An 18180-nucleotide genomic window follows, 5' to 3' on the forward strand; every position below is an offset into this window, starting at 1 on the left:
GAGGCAACAGTGCTAACCACCGAGCCACCTTGCAGCCAGAAGAATAAAAAATGTTTTAATTTACAGGCAACTACAGTCTCAGTTAATATTGGCAACACCATATAAATAGATAAAGCATATTACTGGTGAGTGCAGTCACAGTATTAAATCGTGAAACTCATATTTGGCTGAAATCGGTTATAGAGCAAGCAATGGTTTAGGTAAATAGCCATAGACACAATAACAAGATATGAACTAAAATATGAACATAAGGCAAAAAAATATGAGCTAAAAATATAAACATGAGTACAAAACATGTGCTAAAATACAAACATAAGTAGACAGTGTACCTTTAAAACGTGCTTTTGCTAAGAAAACAAAACATTCTGCTGTAAACTATATATTCCACAGTAGGATGCAGATACTGTTTACAGAAAGTAACTGTGTAAATATGTAATGATGGTAAAACTTACTGGTGGCTGTCGCTGCCAGTATTTAACTGTAAATTACAAGGAAATTTGTTACAGCTTCTTTTTGGATCTGGTACCTCTGCATTTATAGTTTCTTAAATTGAATATAGGTGTCCAGAAATCATCCCTTGTGTCCCAGTAGATAAACCCTTTCGTCCTCTCGTGTCTCAGGTCCGTGCTGACGGTGGCCTGCGAGCAGACGGAGGTCCTGCTGTTCGATCCCATCTCATCCAGACACATCAAAACCCTGACGGAGGCCCACGAGGACTGCGTCAACAACATAAGGTGCGTTTCTCTCGTCTTAGCGTTTATAAACCAGGCGTGCATCATGTTCATCACAATCTGAGCCCTTAAGTCGTCTTTATTTGTGTCAGAAGTGTAGCAGCCAGTTCACCTCTGCTGAGAATCTCATGCCAAAAATTCCTGCAGGTTTTTGGACAATCGCTTGTTTGCCACCTGCTCCGACGACACCACGATTGCATTATGGGATCTCCGGAAGCTGAACTCGAAGGTGTGCTCGCTGCACGGCCACGCCAGCTGGGTGAAGAACATCGAGTACGACACCAACACGCGTCTGCTCGTCACGTCCGGCTTCGACGGCAACGTCATCACGTGGGACACTAACAGGTCGGTCGGCGTTTGTAGCGAGTGCATTTTGTTGTTTAACGTTTTTTTGTTGTTGTTAATAGTTCAATAAAATACATACAGATAAACAAACACAACCCGTCAACACAAGAACTAACAAAGACAGACCAGTCAAAGGGGACGCAAAAGAGAGAAAAATTACAAATAAGGTAGATAATACGTAACATCCTTTATCCAGTGTCCATATGTTGGAGGTAAGGAGTCCTAAAGTAGAAATATTTTACAGTAAATGAGTAATGTTTTACCATGAATGTGCTCATTTTGTCTTTGTGTATGAGTCAGTCAAGTTTGGTCTTAAAATGTCATAAAAATAAATGAGTTGCTGACCTTTTTTAGGGTTAAAAATGAGGAAATAAGTTAACATGTATAGCTCTAAAAACTCAGAAAATATATAGAAAAATGTCTGTGACAGGTTCCCAGTGATGCAGGTGTTTATAATTTTAGTCCAATAAATAGTTCAGAAAAAACAAAATAGTCAGGATGCATTTATATAAAACAGTGAAAAGCTTCAGATTTCAGACACATGAACCAGCAAATGTTTATATTTTTGTTTTAAATAAAAGAAATGAATGATGAGTGGATGTGTATCATAAGTGCTCTGTTAGTTTTCAGTAAGGGGACTTTTTTTTTTTTTTTTCAACTCTAATGCCAGTAAATGTGGTAAACTTCCTGGAAAGCAGCAGCTTCCTGCACCAGCAGCTGCACATAAAAGTCGAACCAGTATATCACTGACTATTTAACAGTCCCTGTTCCTTCATCCCTGCATCAAATAAAAACTTTAAAAGGTGGATAAATGGGATTTCTGGCTTTAATTCAAGCTTTTTTTCCCCCCTTTCTAATAACTTTCTCTACTACCCATTTCCTCAGGGGTTTTATTCCTTTATCCAAACTGGTTGTTTTTGATCAATCCCTCTTCCTGCTCTGAGCAGAAACATTAAGCCATAAATTAGATGCCTGTTAACTGCCCTCGTTGTTCTTCCTCTGCAGGTTTACAGAGGACGGCTGCCCGCACAAAAAGTTCTTCCACACTCGCTACCTGATGAGGATGCGCCTGACGCCCGACTGTTCCAAGATGCTCATCTCTACTTCCTCAGGCTACCTGCTGATCCTCCACGACCTGGACCTCACCCAGTCCCTGGAGGTGGGCAGCTACCGCATGCTGCGAGCGCGACGGACTCCCCTCAGCTCAGGTCAGACCACATGCTCTTTTTGGTTCTCATTCTGATTTTCTTGTGTTTTTCATTTATTTTAATGGTCTATGCTTCACTAAAGGTCTACATTGTTGCTTTTTTGTTAAACTTGTACCATGGAGAAGTTTATTTTTATTCTTTCCTTCACGAAATTAAAGAAAACAAGTGTCACCTGCCCACTTTCACTGAAAACATCAGCTTTTGTTGTGACTTTTTAGTTTATTTTTTCTGTTTGCTTTGTGAGGAGCCTCCAAATATTAAATGGATTTAAAAGTCAGTCAAAATATATATATATTTTTTAAATCTTCCATCCTGTGAAGATTTGGGCTTTACCTAATAAATTATTTTCGTCACGGATTAATCTGTTAATTATTTGCTCAATTAATAGATTTTTTTTTTTTTTGTTCGGTCTAAAATGTTTTTTTTTTTTTAATTAAAAATGTCTATTAATATTTCCTAAAGCCCAAGATAACATCCTCAAATGTCTTATTTCATCCACAACCCAAAGATAGTCAGTTTACTGTCATACTGGAGGAAAGAAACCAGAAAATATTCAAACTGCAGAAGCTGAATTGGGAGAATTTAGACCTTTTTTCTTAAGAAATTCCTTTTTTTTTGTTCTCATAATATTTATATTATAACTTATTTTACAGTTCTCACATGCATCAGTGGTTGTTTAAAGTCTGCATTGTTGCTTTTTGTTAAAATTGTATAATGCAGAAGTCCATTTAAATTCTTGCCTTGTAAAAAATCTCATATTATTAAAACACACAGGGGAAAAAAAAAAGATTTTCTCATGTCTTACATTCACGTTTTTCACTGAAAAAAATCAGGCTTTTGGTAATTTTTAAAAAAGTTTTGTTCTGTTTGTGCACCTATTAACTAATAAAAAATGGCAACTCAACTGGTTGATCAATGCATTACTTGATCAGGACCTAAATGCTCAGTTCTGAATATGAATTTGTCTGGTGAAAATTAGGACTGCAATTAGTGATTATTTTATTTTATTTTCCGAGTCGATTAATCTGTTGATTATTTTCTTGATGAATCAATTAGTTGTTTGCTCTAAAATGTCAGAAAATTTTGAAAAATGTTAATTATTGTTGCCCAAAGATCAAAATACTGTGTTTAGATGTTTTCTTTTGTCCACAAGGAGGAAAAAAAAACTGCAAATATTTCAATTTAAAGAGCTGAAATTGGAAAATGGACTTTTTTTTCCCTTGAAAAGTACTCAATTACTGATTAATTGATTATAAGTAGTTGACAGTTGATTTAATAGCTAACTAACTAATTGGTTAATTGGTGAATTGATGCAACTCTGGCGGGAAAAAAAAGTGGTAATTTTGGTATTGTAGCTCGTGGCCATTGATGATTGTTTATTTGCTGTTACTGTCTAAATGATAGATCAATTTCTGTGTAAAAGAAACAAGCAACTTTTAACACACTTTGTGATTCTGCAGACGGAGGCACGTCGGCGTCCAGGTCGGCGAACACTCCTCGCCAGGGAAACGACTCCAGTAAGATCCACCCTCACAGAGAAGGTGAGACACAAACGTGGCATAAAACACACTGACTCCTGTCCCCTGAGGTTCTGGACTATAAACCACACGTTGTTCCTCGCAGGCCTTTCACCCAGGAACAGCCTGGAGGTTCTGACTCCAGAGATCCCAGGAGAGAGGGACCGAGGGAACTGCATCACCTCCCTGCAGCTGCATCCGAAAGGCTGGGCCACTCTGATCCGCTGCTCCAGCAACATGGACGACCAGGAGGTGAGGAACAAGGAGCTGCAGCTCTCAGTTTGCTTAGAGTTTTAGAGCAAAAACGTCTAAAATAACAAACGGAAATTAAAGCAGCTGAATCACTCCAACTCTGTGCATGAATTAGGTTTTACCCAAAAGAGAAGTTTCTCCTCAGAAAACCTGGAGGTGATACAGAAGCAGAGCAGTGGGGCTATTGAATGAGGGGATTTTTGTCCACCTGAAACAAAAAACACATTTTTCAGTGTAAATTCTTTATGTAGCATTTGTTATCCTGTCAAAATGCAACTCCTAACTTTAAACAGTGTGTTTTAGCTGCTAATTTGGATCCTCAGACACCAAATACCGTAATTTCCAAAACTATAGGTCGCTACTTTTTTCACACGCCTTAAACTCTGCGGCTTAAACAGCGATGTGGCTGATTTATGGATTTTTACGAATTTGCCTCGAGACGAAAGTGACATTGACAGAGAGACTGAGGAAGTGTGTGACGAAGTGATTCTGAGGCTGTTCAACTCCGACACTGATGAAGACGACTTTAGTGGTTTTAGTGCAGGAGGAAGATGAAGATAGCGATCAATGACTTTTCCTGGTAGGCTGCTGTATAATTTATTGTCTTAACCAGCCATGTTACAGGCACTGTTTGGGAAAAAAAAGCATTTACGTATTTGTGTATGTTACCGGTACGTATTTAATTAAAAGTTAAAAAAATCTTCCTGTGTAAATATCTCATGTTACAACGTGGACACCTGCAGCTTATAGACAAGTGCGGCCTGTATAGGTACAAAATAATTTTCTTTTTAAAGTTAGTGGGTGCGGCTTATATTCAGGTGCGCTCAATCGTCCAGAAATTACGGTATGCCCATGTTTAGTGTAAACCAAAAGAATCTAAGAAGTGGCGTCCTCGAGGAGTTTCTGGACTTTAAACCACCTCGCTGCACGCCTCCCTCGTCACGTTTTATAGATCTGAAAGCATCCTTTGCATCTAAATCTAATATGTAATTTATAGCCTCTGATGGAAGACCTGAAACTAAATGGCAGAATCGTTCTATAAAATCTCATAAATTCACCATCAGCAGGCTTCAGTGGGGAAATTTGTGGCTTGTTTTTGATGCGTAGCAGCTGTTGTCACCTTGAATTTACTACTAAAGTTTACACGTGGTTTGAGAGGTTTACCTACACGCACCTCCGAAAGCTTCCCTGCACTCTCACTTCTCTTCATGTGCCTCCTACATGACGTTAAAAAGAAAACCCAGTTTCAGTTCAGATACAGGTGAACGTGCTACAGCAGCAGCCATATGCACACGTGGATATATTATTAGAGCTGCTTTGGATGGAGCCGCATTAACCCCTGTGTTCATGGAGAGTCTTCTAAAGGCCCTAAAACCTGCCTCAACTTGTTAAGTGTGCCATAATTTTTGAAAAAGCTCTTAGAGAAAGATCCAAACGCAGTCACACACACCTCAGTCTGAGGATCAGTGAGGTGACCTGAGCCGACTCTAACGGAGAGAACACAGACACCAGCTGCAGCTCGATGATTTATCCGTTATTTGATCAATTAGTGAGCATCTGTGGTGGCAAAAAGCAGCCGTTTATTTGCTTCTGAGACTAATTTATAGAGCTGTTGTCTTCAGGCTGACTCATCTGACCAAATTTAATTGGTTGAACAGTCGCTGGTGTTGGTTTTATGAAGAGGAAAGCTCTGCATCAGTAGCCCTCTAATAATGATTTAGTTGGCAGGAGGAGCAGACTACCTGTGAACTCCCCACAAATTTTGAACTCGCCCAACCTAATGGAGACTGTAGGTCCGACTTATTTAACATTTACTGAGCGTTTGACTCCAAACCAACTGACATCGGGTCATAAGAGTCGTCAGTGTGGTTGCATTTCGTTCAAACTGAAGGCCACAAGTTAAATGTCAACTTTCCAAACAGCAGTTTGACTATGACAGCTCAACAACCAATATAGAAGATCATCTGAAAACGGCAGCTAGCTGGTCTGCTTCTTCATATTTCTTGTGTTGAAATCACAGAGTTGATGTTGTTTAATGACAGAAATCTCATGAAAATGGGCAGCTTGTCTGCCGAGAGTCCGTTATTGTCATTGCAGTATAAAATAAATATGTTGAAATAGTTTAACCTGCTGTAAATATTGGCTTTTTATGTTCATTTATTATTATTTAGACTACCAAGGCTATCAAGTAGTGTGTTCTCATTATTGTAATCTGCAGGGGTTTTTTCTTCATGACCAGCTGATTGGTTAGAGATTTCCTTTGTTTGACTAAAACCACACGTATTTATATCAAAAACTTAAAGCTGTGCCTCCACTTCTTGCTGTAAACCACAAGTCAAAGCTTTTATAAAAGAAAGAAGAAGACACATAATGAATACCACGTCCTAATTGATTTTCAAATCACGTCACCAAGAACAAAACCTAACTAACATTTGGTCACATTTAACCATTTTAATTACAGTTTACTGTTTGCTTTCGGTGCAGTCCCGTCGGGTGATTATGCGACTTGTAAAAGGCCACTAATGGTCGGTTGTTGTCCCTGTGGTTCCTGGATCGGCGTCAAGTGTGTTTCCGCAGACGACACCCGCCTGATTAACACGTTGTCCGTCTTTCTTTTCTGTTTCCAGTGGACTTGTGTCTACGAGTTCCAGGAGGGCGCGCCCACTCGGCCGCTGGTGTCGCCCCGCTGCTCGCTGCGCCTCACCCACTACATCGAGGAGGCCAACGTGGGCCGGGGCTACATCAAGGAGCTGTGCTTCAGCCCGGACGGACGGCTCATCTGCTCCCCGTACGGCTACGGCGTCCGGCTGCTGGCCTTCGACGAGCGCTGCGGCGAGCTGGCCGACTGCCTGCCCGTCCAGACCAGCTGCCTCAGGGAGATCCGCTCCATCTACTCGCACAGCGACGTGGTGCTCACCACCAAGTTCTCCCCAACGCACTGCCAGCTGGCCTCGGGCTGCCTCAGCGGACGCGTCGCCCTTTACCAGCCCAAGTTTTAGCGTCCGGCGCTGAGGAGCGACCGCTGCAGACCTGGGTGAAGAAGCGCTTGTCAGGGTTGCTGCTCAGAAATGCATCAGAGGTGTAATTATTGATAGTAACTCAAAAATCTGTAAAAATATATTTCAGTGTAAATTCTTTATATGGCATTTGTATTGAAACCTAACTTTAAACTGTGTGTTCTAGCTGCTAATTTGGATCCTCAGACACCCATGTTTAGTGTAAACCAAAAGAATCTAAGCAGAGGGGACTGCAGAGTCAGGCTTCCTCGAGGAGTTTCTGGACTTTAAACCACCTCACTGCAAAAATCTGTAAAAGTCTTACATTGTAGGAGCATACTGTTCATACAGCTGTGCATTTTCAACAATTTAAAACTTTTATCACCTAATATTTACTACCATTAGGCCGATTTGGTGTTATTCTGTGTATCTAAACCATCAAAAGAAATTGCTTTTTTCATTTTAAATTCTCAAAAATGTCCAAAAGTGCTCAGTGAACCAGATAGGTGGGATTTTCTGAATGCATTGATACTCTTGGAGGCCTCCGTTAACTCCAAAACACCTGGTTGAATATTGGGATTATTTATTTGGAAAGCAGCCCTTACAAGGTACTTCTGGACTCAGGTCTGCAGCTGTAGAGCAAGCTGAGGAAGAAGACTTCACTTGAGGCCCTTTGACTAAGCTGCACCAGCCTCTCTGACCCCCCCCCCCGAACATCAAGAAAACAAATCTTTCGGACGACTAAAACAAGAAAGGGCAGTTGGGCTTTGCAAACTAGACTCCCACCCAGACTGAGGAGCGAGTTCAGAGTCTAAACCTGGAAGCTCTGGATCATCAAATCCGGAGCTGCAACGTGGCGTCGGTGAACCTCTGCAGGCCGTCTGTGGCTCTTTTTCATACTAAAGATTAATTTTGGTCTCTATAGCAGTAGTTTTTTTTTTGTTTTGTTTTTTTTTTGAGACTCGGCACATCCAGACGTTGCTGTCTCAGGACAAATAAACACTAAGGATGCAAACAGACCGATGATAACCCATGAATCCTGAAGCGTCCTCCGCTGCGCATCGTGTCGCTCTCTGCTGCTCTGCTCATGCCTTTTCTTTCCACTGGTGCTGCTTCTCTGCTCATACAATCCGAACTCCCGACTTCAAGGACCTCGTCGTCATCAACGCCTTTTACCTTTCTTAGTTTTGTCTTTTCCGCCCCGTTCCCGTCTTCACACTCCCCGTCGGTTTTTAGCGGTTTTATTGGTGTGATCATGTCGGCACTACTCGTAGCACGGTGTTCTGTTTGACTCTGCGCTCACTTTTACTTTGGAATCAGTTCTCATTTCTCTTCGCAGTTTGTGTGTTTTTAAATCTTGAACCTGTGAACAAAAACTTCATGCTGTCTGGACAATTTTTAAAAAAGAAAAAAGAAGTCCAGCTGCTGTCAGTATCTCCATTTCCAGACCTTTTTTTTTTTTTTTTTTTTTTGCACAAACAAAATTCTAGTTGCAATTTCTTTCCCAAAAGATACGGCTGGCATTATTATACATTTTCCATCTTAAAGAACAAATAAAACATCTGGCTTTTATAGTATATATTTAGGGCTACTTCCAGCAGCAGAATACTGCACTAACGAGCATTTCCAGCAACAGAAAGTTCAAACAGTGTGGCTCGCTAATGTGTTTTTAATAGTTTTGTGGATAACATGGGAGGGATAAGATATTTTTGAAAGAACAGGTAATACTCGCAGGATTAACTCATTGTTATTGTAAGGATTTATTCACCCCAAGAAAAATGTAAAATACTGCCAGCTCTCTTCTTTAGCCTCCTCGTTTATTTACCTGTTGCCAAGAAACATGAGATGTGTTTTCTGTCCCTGAACCTTATTTCGTTCGCACCATTTTGACCACCCAGGCTTTTTTTTTTTTCTCTCCCTCGCTACTGAGCGCTTTGACTGTTTTAGTATCAGCAACGCTTTTGTGTTTTCAACCAGTGTAGTATAGCTGCTGTAAGCACACGCCTGATTGTAAACTGACTGCAGTAACATACTGACTGACCGCAGAATAGATAATAACTCGCTGTTAGGTAAACATAAAAAAACCAGTAGACGTAAGCCTATACTACTATGCATACCCGCCTTTATGAAGATTCTCCTTTCTTGTTTATGCCAGGCTCTGTGTTTGAGCTATCAGATGCCAAAATATGTTTGTTTTTTTTGCTTGGAGTTGTCTGTAGTGAACCGTGAGCTGAGAGCGAAAAGAAAACATCTGCTATTCAAAAATGGGGGAAAAAAATATTAATTTTTAAAGGAATTTTTTAAATTTTTAGGAAACAGGCTTTCTGATGGACTATTTTCATGTCTTTATGGTGTTTGATAGAGCTGAACGATATGGAAAATGTCTAACTGCAGTTTTTCTGAACGATATATTGTGATTTTACTTGCAGTATATTTCTTTACTGTGAGGCTTCAGCTCAATGTTTACTGTGTAGTAAATATATGTTGAAGCATTACAGCGGGAAACCATCAAAAGCATGACTGTCACACAGTTTGTGAAAGCATTGATACGACAGTCAATCGATTAATTGTTCAGCTCCAGTGTTGGACCAGATTTTGTTGCATTGTTATTTTGAACAAGTGGTTGTTGACATTACGGTACAAACCGGCCAGTATTCAGATCCTGCATGTTTTAGTTTATTTTTCATGTGCATTAGTGCTGTTTTCACATCTTTAAAGTGAGTATTTGCAGCTTTTAAAATCCAAATCATGAATCAAACTGCAAACTTACTTTTCTCAAGATGTTGTAAGAAATTATGGCTTTCATCGTGATGCGTTTCGAACAACCTGCACCTGATTTTTTTAGTTTTTTAAGGCTGCACATGTGCAGTAGAGCTGCAAGTACAATTACTATTTCCACTGCTGATTGAGTTTAATCTATAAAATGTCAGAAAATAGTGAAAAATGTTGATCAGTTTTTCCTAAAGCCCAAGAAGATGTCTTCAGATATCCTGTTTTGACCACAACCCAAGGATATTTTGTGTACTGTCACAGAGAATTTAAGAAACAATATAATATCAATATTTAAGAAGCTGGAATCAGAGAATATTGACCTTTTTTTTTTCTTTTAAAAATATTACTCAAGCTGATTAATCAATTGTAAAAATAGTTTAAAATTAACTTCATAGTTGAAAACCAACCAATTAATTGTTGCAGCTTTAATCTGTGGCCTTTCTCACACTTTGAAGTTAAAAACAGCCACTTGTACAATTTAACATCCAGGAAGTGGTCTGACTTAGCTAATGACTGTAAATGGCAAAGCTAGTAGCCGGTTAGCTTAGCACAAAAACTGTAAATGTTGAATACAGCTTTCCTAGCTTATTGCAGCATTTACAAAATGCTCAAAAAGCACCTCTAAAAAACAGTAATTAACGGTTATATTTATATTTGTTTAATTCGTAAGTAAGTGAAGCGTAAAAATAAAAATAATCAATTTTTGGGACCCAACTATTACGTACGTTCTGGTTGCCTGGCAACTGCTTTGACATACTGACACATAACCGAATAAGTGACAAATTGTCGTTTTTACACTTCGGTATTGTACATTTGAAACAAACAAGAGAAAAAATGTTCATCTTTGAGCTTCAAATGTGCAGGTAGCTAGGTTTTGTTGCCATTAGACAAAGCTAGGCTAGCTGTTTTCTGTCGCTTTCCATTTGTGCTACGAGGCTAATGCTAATCGGCTGCTATCGGTGGCTTCGTATTAGCCGTAAACTCGCCGCCAGAAAAAAAAATTATTACTCGAGAAATTGTGTGTTTTTAAAGGGGGAAAACGTGAAATTGTGGAAACAGCAGATGTTATTCTACAGTTCCCAGCTCACAACATGGTCCTGTAAGTAAAGAGAAAGGATGCTTTTAACACTTTGTACCTCAGTTAACTTCTCAAAAAAAAACAATGTGTGTGTTTTTTTCCACTATGTGGGGCTCCATGTTACCTTCAGCTCCGTCAATTCAGGGACTTCTTCTTTTCTGGAGTAGCGTAATTCCTCATGTTTATAACATATTACAGACCCAGATTTCCTCCAGCACTCCTCTGCTACGTTTCTTTTTAAAATTGACTGAGCTGAATGTTGAAGGATGCCGTTTATTCACTGCTGCTTTTATTTCAATTACACTCACAAGCTCTTCCCAGAGAAGTGTCTTATCTGCCATTTTCACTTCAGGTATAGCAACTTAAAAACCCGGGTTCATCCTTTAGAATTCATTTTTTTTCTTTGTTTGTTTGTTTTGTTTTGTTCCAGTTCTGGGTTTTAAACCTGTGTTCAGCTGTGGGTTAAATGAATGTTGGCAGTAGTTCTGTTGTGTTCACCACAGCTGAAGGAAAAGTGGACAAGACATGAAAACATGTTGAGTTGTTGGCACTGTTGTTTCCTACATGGCTATTTACAGCAAGTAATCCGACCAGTGATACTAAAAATGGTACTTACTATCACAGAAATAAAAGTTAGCTTCTTTTGCACTGCTGACTGTTCAATGTTTGGGTTCAGTATTTTCATTTTTTTTAACTGTATTTTTTTTTTTTTTTATTCCTGTGTTGAAACTTTGCATATGAAGTGCTGAGAATTGAGGAAAAACCCATATCAACCGGTGGTCCCCAACATGTGGGTCGGGGCCCTTCGAGGGGTCGTGAGATCAACTAGTTCAGAGAGATGGCATAAATTGGGTTTTATGATTATGTCCTGTGAGTTTTAAAAAATAATTTTAAAAAATCAAATAAAACATTAAAAGAAAGAAACTAATCAGATTCTGGTTGAATTGCTCCCAACTTGATAGACTGCCTTTGCTCTGACGTACCGGTTCCCACTGTTTTTATTTCAGGTTAAGGCTTTCTAAAGTTTCAAATACCTTCTTGTGACCTCTTTCTTTGCAGGCTGCTTATGTTCATAAACTTCAAGCAGTTTAATTAAGGAGCAAGGACGCATAAAACATTGGTGTATTTCACAAGACAGAAATAGAAGAATACACCTTTGTTTATCCATGAGTTTTTACCCCTGCTAGCTTGAATTTGCAGGGGTCAGTGGGTCCACAACTTCCAGATGAGAATATCTTAACCACTAAATTTGGCATAGATGCTATATAAAGATGGATGATATGAAAGCTCCCCAGACGTCAGGCCAAAATACCTCAATTACTCCCTGATGGCTGGTCACAGTATAGGTCATACATCTCTGCTGTCATAGGACATGAGCCAAACTTAAAAAAATAAAAAATAAAGATCAATGTACACCTCAGATAGTTAATGCAAGTGCTAATTATGTGCTGCTTGTGTGGCTGTAAACAAAGTTTCCTCCTCTTTTCTATGTCATCACTCATCTCATGTCTTGACCTCCCATGTTGTGACCTCATTTTAGTTTCCTTGAACTCCAAAAGCCCACATTAAGACACTTGGTAACACTAGAAAACACAAATATTTATTTGAGTTTGTGGTCCTGTTGGACTCCAGTCAAAAAAAATAAAACAAACAGTGATAGAAAAAATGTGACATATCAGGCCAGCTGACACTGAAATCCTCAACTCAGTTAATGTACAAAAAACAGAAGAAGAAAAAGGAAAATCAATTCATCATCCGAGGAACTTGTTTGTGTGACTTCTCTGAGTATTTGGATTAGATGTCCGTGTCCTGTTTTGGTCTTTTGTCCTCTTTTGTACGAGCTTGTGCCTGTCAGTCCTGGGGTAACCTGCTCTAAAGGGTCAATACACCCAAATACAGCGCAGTATTTAAAGCTGAAATCACCACACAGATGAAAGTAAATGTCTCCGAGACATATTTAAAGCCTCAGCACGTAAGACTATCTGCATGTTTTCATATTTGGTATTTTTTTGTTAATCGAGTGAACCGACACTTCATAGTTAAAAACATTTCCCAGACAGCAGTTTCATCAGTTTCTTCTTCATCCCGTGATCCAGGTCATCTCTGTCGTCCCGTATCCTCTCATACTCTCCAGGCTCCGGAGGATCGAGCCTTCCTCCTCTGCAGCTGCTGACTCTCCCTGCGGCGGTTGATGGCCTTGGTGCTGGCGCGAAGCTTGCGGAGCCTCAGGGCGCGAAGTCGCAGCTGAAGGTCCTGCGGGATCTTCCCTCCTTTGGCCCGGATCTCCTTCAGCCTCTGGATGGGCGTTTTGGTGAGGGTGAAGTCACAGATGGTGGGATTTGGCTCCATGCCAACGTGGCACCGACGCATGGATGGGAAATAACCCTCGGCCCAAACCACCACTTTGTACTCGCCGGGGTTCATGAGACGCCAGTAGTCACCGTCAGCAGCTACAGGAGGTAAAAGTGAGATATAGACGAAAACAATAATTGATTTTGCTGCATCTACAGCCAAAATGTAAATGCAATGTTCCTGTAAAGGTTTCCAGGTTAATGCACCTTTAGAATGCCCTTTTTATTGTATCTAAATATACATTAGCATATATACGTTAGCATAGTGACTTGTTACATTTCCCACAATACCCGTCAGTACAGAGTGACTGAGGGCGCATTCCAATATACACAATACCATACTGTACCATGTGTCAAATAAAGATTTAATACATCCCAATACATCCATTTTCTATACACCGCTTAATCCTCATTAGGGTCGCGTTGGGGCTGGAGCCTATCCCAGCTGACTCAGGGTGAAGGCAGGGGACACCCTGGACAGGTCACCAGTCTATCACAGGGCTACACTTAGAGACAGACAACCAAGCACACTCACATTCACACTACGGACAATTTAGAATCACCAATTAACCTCAACATGTTTTTTGGACTATGTGGGAGGAAGCCGGAGAACCCAGAGAGAACCCACGCTGCATGGAGAGAACATGCAAACTCCACGCAGAAAGATTCCGGTGCCCCCACCGGGACGCGAACCGGCAACCTTCTTGCTGCGAGGCAACAGTGCTACCAACTGCGCCACCTTCCCAATACATAGTATGTGAAATGTAGGATATCAGAAATAGCTAGATATCCTGCTACATCTGGTTGGTTTTTGCAGTTTGCAGTTTTGCAGTTTTGCAGTTTATCAGCATTCAACACTGGTTAAAATTGGTTCTTTTTATGATGCTGAGAGGCTGACAGGATCTTCTAATACAAGAAGTGTATATGTCTAAACTAACGATAAATAAAATCGAGTGACCGACCTGATCGGATGTCGTGGTCGTGGTCCTCCACCTTGATCACAGCGTCTGCTATTCCCTGTTTGGTGATCTTGTCCCTGACGACACCTTTAATCCCTCTGTGAACCTGAAGGAGGAGAAAACGCTGCACTGTGAGCTGCTGCTGGATTTCAAAGCTGCCGTTTAGGACGGTCGCAGCTTCGTGGTCCAACTGCTGATTTGTGTCACTTTCTCTGTCCAGGTGAACCCAGTGGACACAGACTGACCTGCTCCATGTAAACCAGCAGTGACTCCTTGTTGTTCTCCCACTCGACAGGAAGTTCGCTGACATGAGGGAACTTATCGCAGGAGAGCTCCACCGTCACCTCAAAGCAGTTAGTGTGCAGGTAACTGAAGTCATTCATACCTACAGAAAACACAATTCAGAAATAGAGAAAGCCAGTTTGTTCCATGAGATGGAAATTTAACAATGCATAAAGCTGTGCTTTGCAGATGAGTCCAGTGCACCGGAGGGAAAAATATATATACATTTATTGTAAGAGTAAAAAGATAGAAAAGCATGATTTTAAATATCTGTCTGTACCCCAATTTAATGTAAAATTAGGAATATATACACAACAAATATAACATTAATTGATAAATATTTTGTCTTTGTTTTTATTTTATTTCCCTTTTTGAATTTCTTTAACATAAAAAACCCGCAAAGTTTTATTGAAAGCTTCTATATTGATTTTTTTTTTTTAAATGGCCACTGCTATACAAGTAAACCAATCAATTCAACTTAAATTACTGACATTTGAGACAAAATTATTCATTCTGCAACAAAAATCTTTATCTTACAACACTTTTCAGCATTTCAAATGAAGACTATAGTGAAATGTTGATAGAATTAGTAAGTTTAAAGGTAAAACAGCTGCGTTTGATCCTTGTTAGGGCAAAATAATAGTAATAATAGATGCTGTTCTCATCAATCAGTGCCTACAGTGATTAAGGGCCTCAAATATTTAATTTAAGAAACATAAGAGGCATTTTTTGCAAACTAAAACAAGCTGAAATTAGAGTTTTCAGTGTCCTTAGTTTAAATTAAAAGGACAATGTTTTAAAAGGATGTTTGTGCATTTTTGTTGTCATCTTTTTATTCCTACATTAACAGAAAACAGACGACATCCTGCTCAAAGCGCTACGCAGCATTTCTGGCCTGATGACTCTCAGATGTCCTCCCCTGATTCACAGATCTGACTCACTGCCGGGGACGGTGTGCCAGGCGCCGCCGTTGATGATGTTGTTGTGCTGCTGGAAGTCCTCGTAGTGGCAGAGGCGGCGGTCGGGGTTGGCCATCACCAGGTGAGTCGAGGCGTAGACGGTGGCCAACCAGCGGAAGAAAGCGTCGTCTGCCGTGGGGGTGTTCTCCTGAGGAGCCCAGTCGCGGGTGCAGTCGAAGGGATACGTGACCACCAGCTCTCCACCATGGAGGTTCGCGCTGAGCACGAAGGGGATATCCTGCATCCAGCTGATGACGGCACGCGTCTCTGGTGCAACCTGGACAGAGGTAGAGGGAGAACTCAGATCATTTAATCAAAGAAAGTACAAGTATATCAACACCAAAACACTCCACTAGAATTGAAACTGTTGCAGTCAAAATCCTACTAGAGTGCAGAAGTATTATTAGAAAAAAAAAGCAAAATATCAAAAGTAAAAGAGCTTACTCTGCAGAAAAATGCAGAAAAATATCAGTTATTTGTTAGATTGTAAATGCAGATGCACTTTACCAGTGTGACTAATTGATAAAAAGCTAGTTTTAACTACTTAATATACAGTTGGGTAGTAAGTCAATCAGCCCTCAACCTCATGGTCCGGCTCCTACAGAGGGTCTCAAGATAAATATGTTCTAGGTAGGAAAGAAAAAACAAATATTCTACACAAACATGGGTAGATTTTTTGCACTTGTGTGTATTTTTGCATTTTCTTTTTGGGAATTCCCAATTTATAATTTTTACCTTTTTAGCATTTGAGAGGTTATTTCCCTTTACATTTACGTTTCCTCTTGTGTTGTCCTTGAAGCCGCTTTACACTCTGACAGTATCCACTTGTTTCAAACTTTCAGTAAATCTTTGTGAGAATTACACTGAGAAATTAAACAAAGCTTAACTGCCCAGCATGAAACTATTACGAGGTTAAATAAAGAATTATGAGAAGCTTCAAACAACTCCTACACATCCCAAACATTACAAAGATCCCCAACCAGACACTATTCTGCAAAAAGCCTGGTTTAATCTTTATCTCTGCACAGTATTTTATAAGCCAATTGTATGTTTTTTTTTTTAATGCAAAGTAAAGTAAATGCTGTCAAAGTGATTTGTTGGAACGAGAAAAACAATATTTCCCCCCTGAAGTGTTGCAAAGAAGAAGTATAAGCAAGCATTAAATGAAAATACGAAGTCAAGTACCTACAAATTGTACTTCAGTACAGTTCTTGAGTGAATGCACATTACTCCGATTAATAGGAAAGATTTTCATAACAAATTGATTTTGATTTATTGCTTTGTTACCACACAAACTTTGTGTTGTTTTTGGAGCAGATTTTCACTCATTTTGAAAAATCCTGTGTTGAATTTTCTGTTGATTTTCTGTAGGTGGCACTCTGTCCTTCATTACTCTAACGATGCTGGGATTTTAAAGCATCAACGTCTCAGTGACACCAAGAGTAAGCAAACAGTATTATGAAATCAGTTTTTAAAAATGTAGCTCTGGGGATCTTTTTGTGGCATTAGTCAGATCTTCAGAAAGCATTTGCCTTGAAAATGGAAACTGTTACCAGATATTGAGTGACAATGCTCGGGCTTCCAGGAAAACCGCAGTTTCTAGGGTTTGAAGCTATTTCCTGACCTGAAGCTTGCATGCCACTGAAGTGGAAACACAGTTTTCCTTTTCTCAAACTGTCCCACGCTACTCTGACTGAAACAGATTTTTTTTTGAGCGACCTACATTTATGATCTAATAAAATGAAAACTATTATATATGTCACCATCTTAAAGTAGCACAGTTAGAGTCTTTGGTGTAGGCCTCTGACATGTATACAGTGTGTTATACTGTAAATTCTTTCCTAATATCTGTTGCATTCAGGTATTCATTTTGTCAGACAGCAAAGTCTCTTTTCAGAGTCCACTTTCTGGGTGTCGTACAGTTTGCTTTTTAGTTTTTCCTCTTCAGCTATACCGTCGTTCTCAATGAAACCACTAGATGGTGCCAAAGTGAGGAAGTTTTCAAAAGTACAAATGTCCTTACCATGGCGTCTTCTTTAGTGTAGTACTCTGGGATGGGGATGTAGTGGTTGGAGACTTTAGACGCATCCGCTGCCGTCTCCTGGGCGTCCCACATGATGTTGTTCAGGTCAGGGAAGTTGTGATTCAGGTCGATTCCTTCAAAGCTGTAGCGTCCTTCAGCCCAGCCGGCCAGTTCTGAGCCCTGCAGCCGATCGATCGATCAGAAACAGAATTAATGAGTGCAATAGATGGAGAAGAATGACGGTTAACCCTCTGAACCCCCGGCAGTGTCTGGGTGTTTTGCAAAAATGTCATCTGTGCAGAATGACGCAGTTATAATGCCATAAATCCTTAAAAAAGAAATAAAGATAAATTGAATTTGAATCAACATCTACAAACTTTTTTCAAAGTGACCAAATGTTCTACCAACACATAAAAAAAGTCTCCAGATGCTGTAGATATTTTATTACTGACATTTTTACATTCTCTACAAACTAGGTCATTTTCACTCTACTCTCCACTCTAGAAAGATGTTTCACCGTGCTGAATGTATCGTCCTACAACTTGCTTCTTTATATAATGTTTTCGAGCCGTGCTGCATTTTCTTTATTGATCAAGTAGGTTTAATGTTCCTCTCACTCTCTCTCCTCTGTTTAAACACCACCTCCAGTTCAGCTGAAAAGTCCCAAAGTTTTTGTTACGTGTGAGTGAGTCGTGAGGAGCTCAGAG

At 40.0% G+C, this 18180-nt stretch overlaps 2 protein-coding genes across 2 annotated transcripts in view; one reads left to right on the top strand and one right to left on the bottom strand.

Moving 5' to 3' along the window:
* wdr32 (WD repeat domain 32) overlaps nt 1–11826 on the top strand; it is a 13931-nt gene extending 2105 nt beyond the window's left edge. Inside the window, exons 2-7 of the mRNA XM_008298279.1 lie at nt 621–734; nt 879–1076; nt 2082–2284; nt 3745–3825; nt 3908–4053; nt 6681–11826. Coding sequence (XP_008296501.1) covers nt 621–734; nt 879–1076; nt 2082–2284; nt 3745–3825; nt 3908–4053; nt 6681–7052 — 1114 coding nt within the window. The 3' untranslated portion in view covers nt 7053–11826. The remainder of the gene's footprint in view (nt 1–620; nt 735–878; nt 1077–2081; nt 2285–3744; nt 3826–3907; nt 4054–6680) is intronic.
* Nucleotides 11827–12477: 651 nt separating this feature from the next.
* The window catches only part of cpxm1a (carboxypeptidase X (M14 family), member 1a), a 12379-nt gene continuing 6676 nt past the window's right edge, over nt 12478–18180 (bottom strand). Inside the window, exons 9-13 of the mRNA XM_008298280.1 lie at nt 17474–17653; nt 15433–15727; nt 14455–14594; nt 14213–14315; nt 12478–13349 (exon numbers count right to left, since the gene is read on the bottom strand). Of these exons, the coding sequence (XP_008296502.1) occupies nt 13021–13349; nt 14213–14315; nt 14455–14594; nt 15433–15727; nt 17474–17653 (1047 nt within the window). The 3' untranslated portion in view covers nt 12478–13020. The remainder of the gene's footprint in view (nt 13350–14212; nt 14316–14454; nt 14595–15432; nt 15728–17473; nt 17654–18180) is intronic.

The sequence above is a fragment of the Stegastes partitus genome, unplaced genomic scaffold (genome assembly GCF_000690725.1).
Source record: "Stegastes partitus isolate 25-593 unplaced genomic scaffold, Stegastes_partitus-1.0.2 Scaffold1301, whole genome shotgun sequence".
In the NCBI taxonomy this organism is placed as follows: domain Eukaryota; kingdom Metazoa; phylum Chordata; class Actinopteri; family Pomacentridae; genus Stegastes; species Stegastes partitus.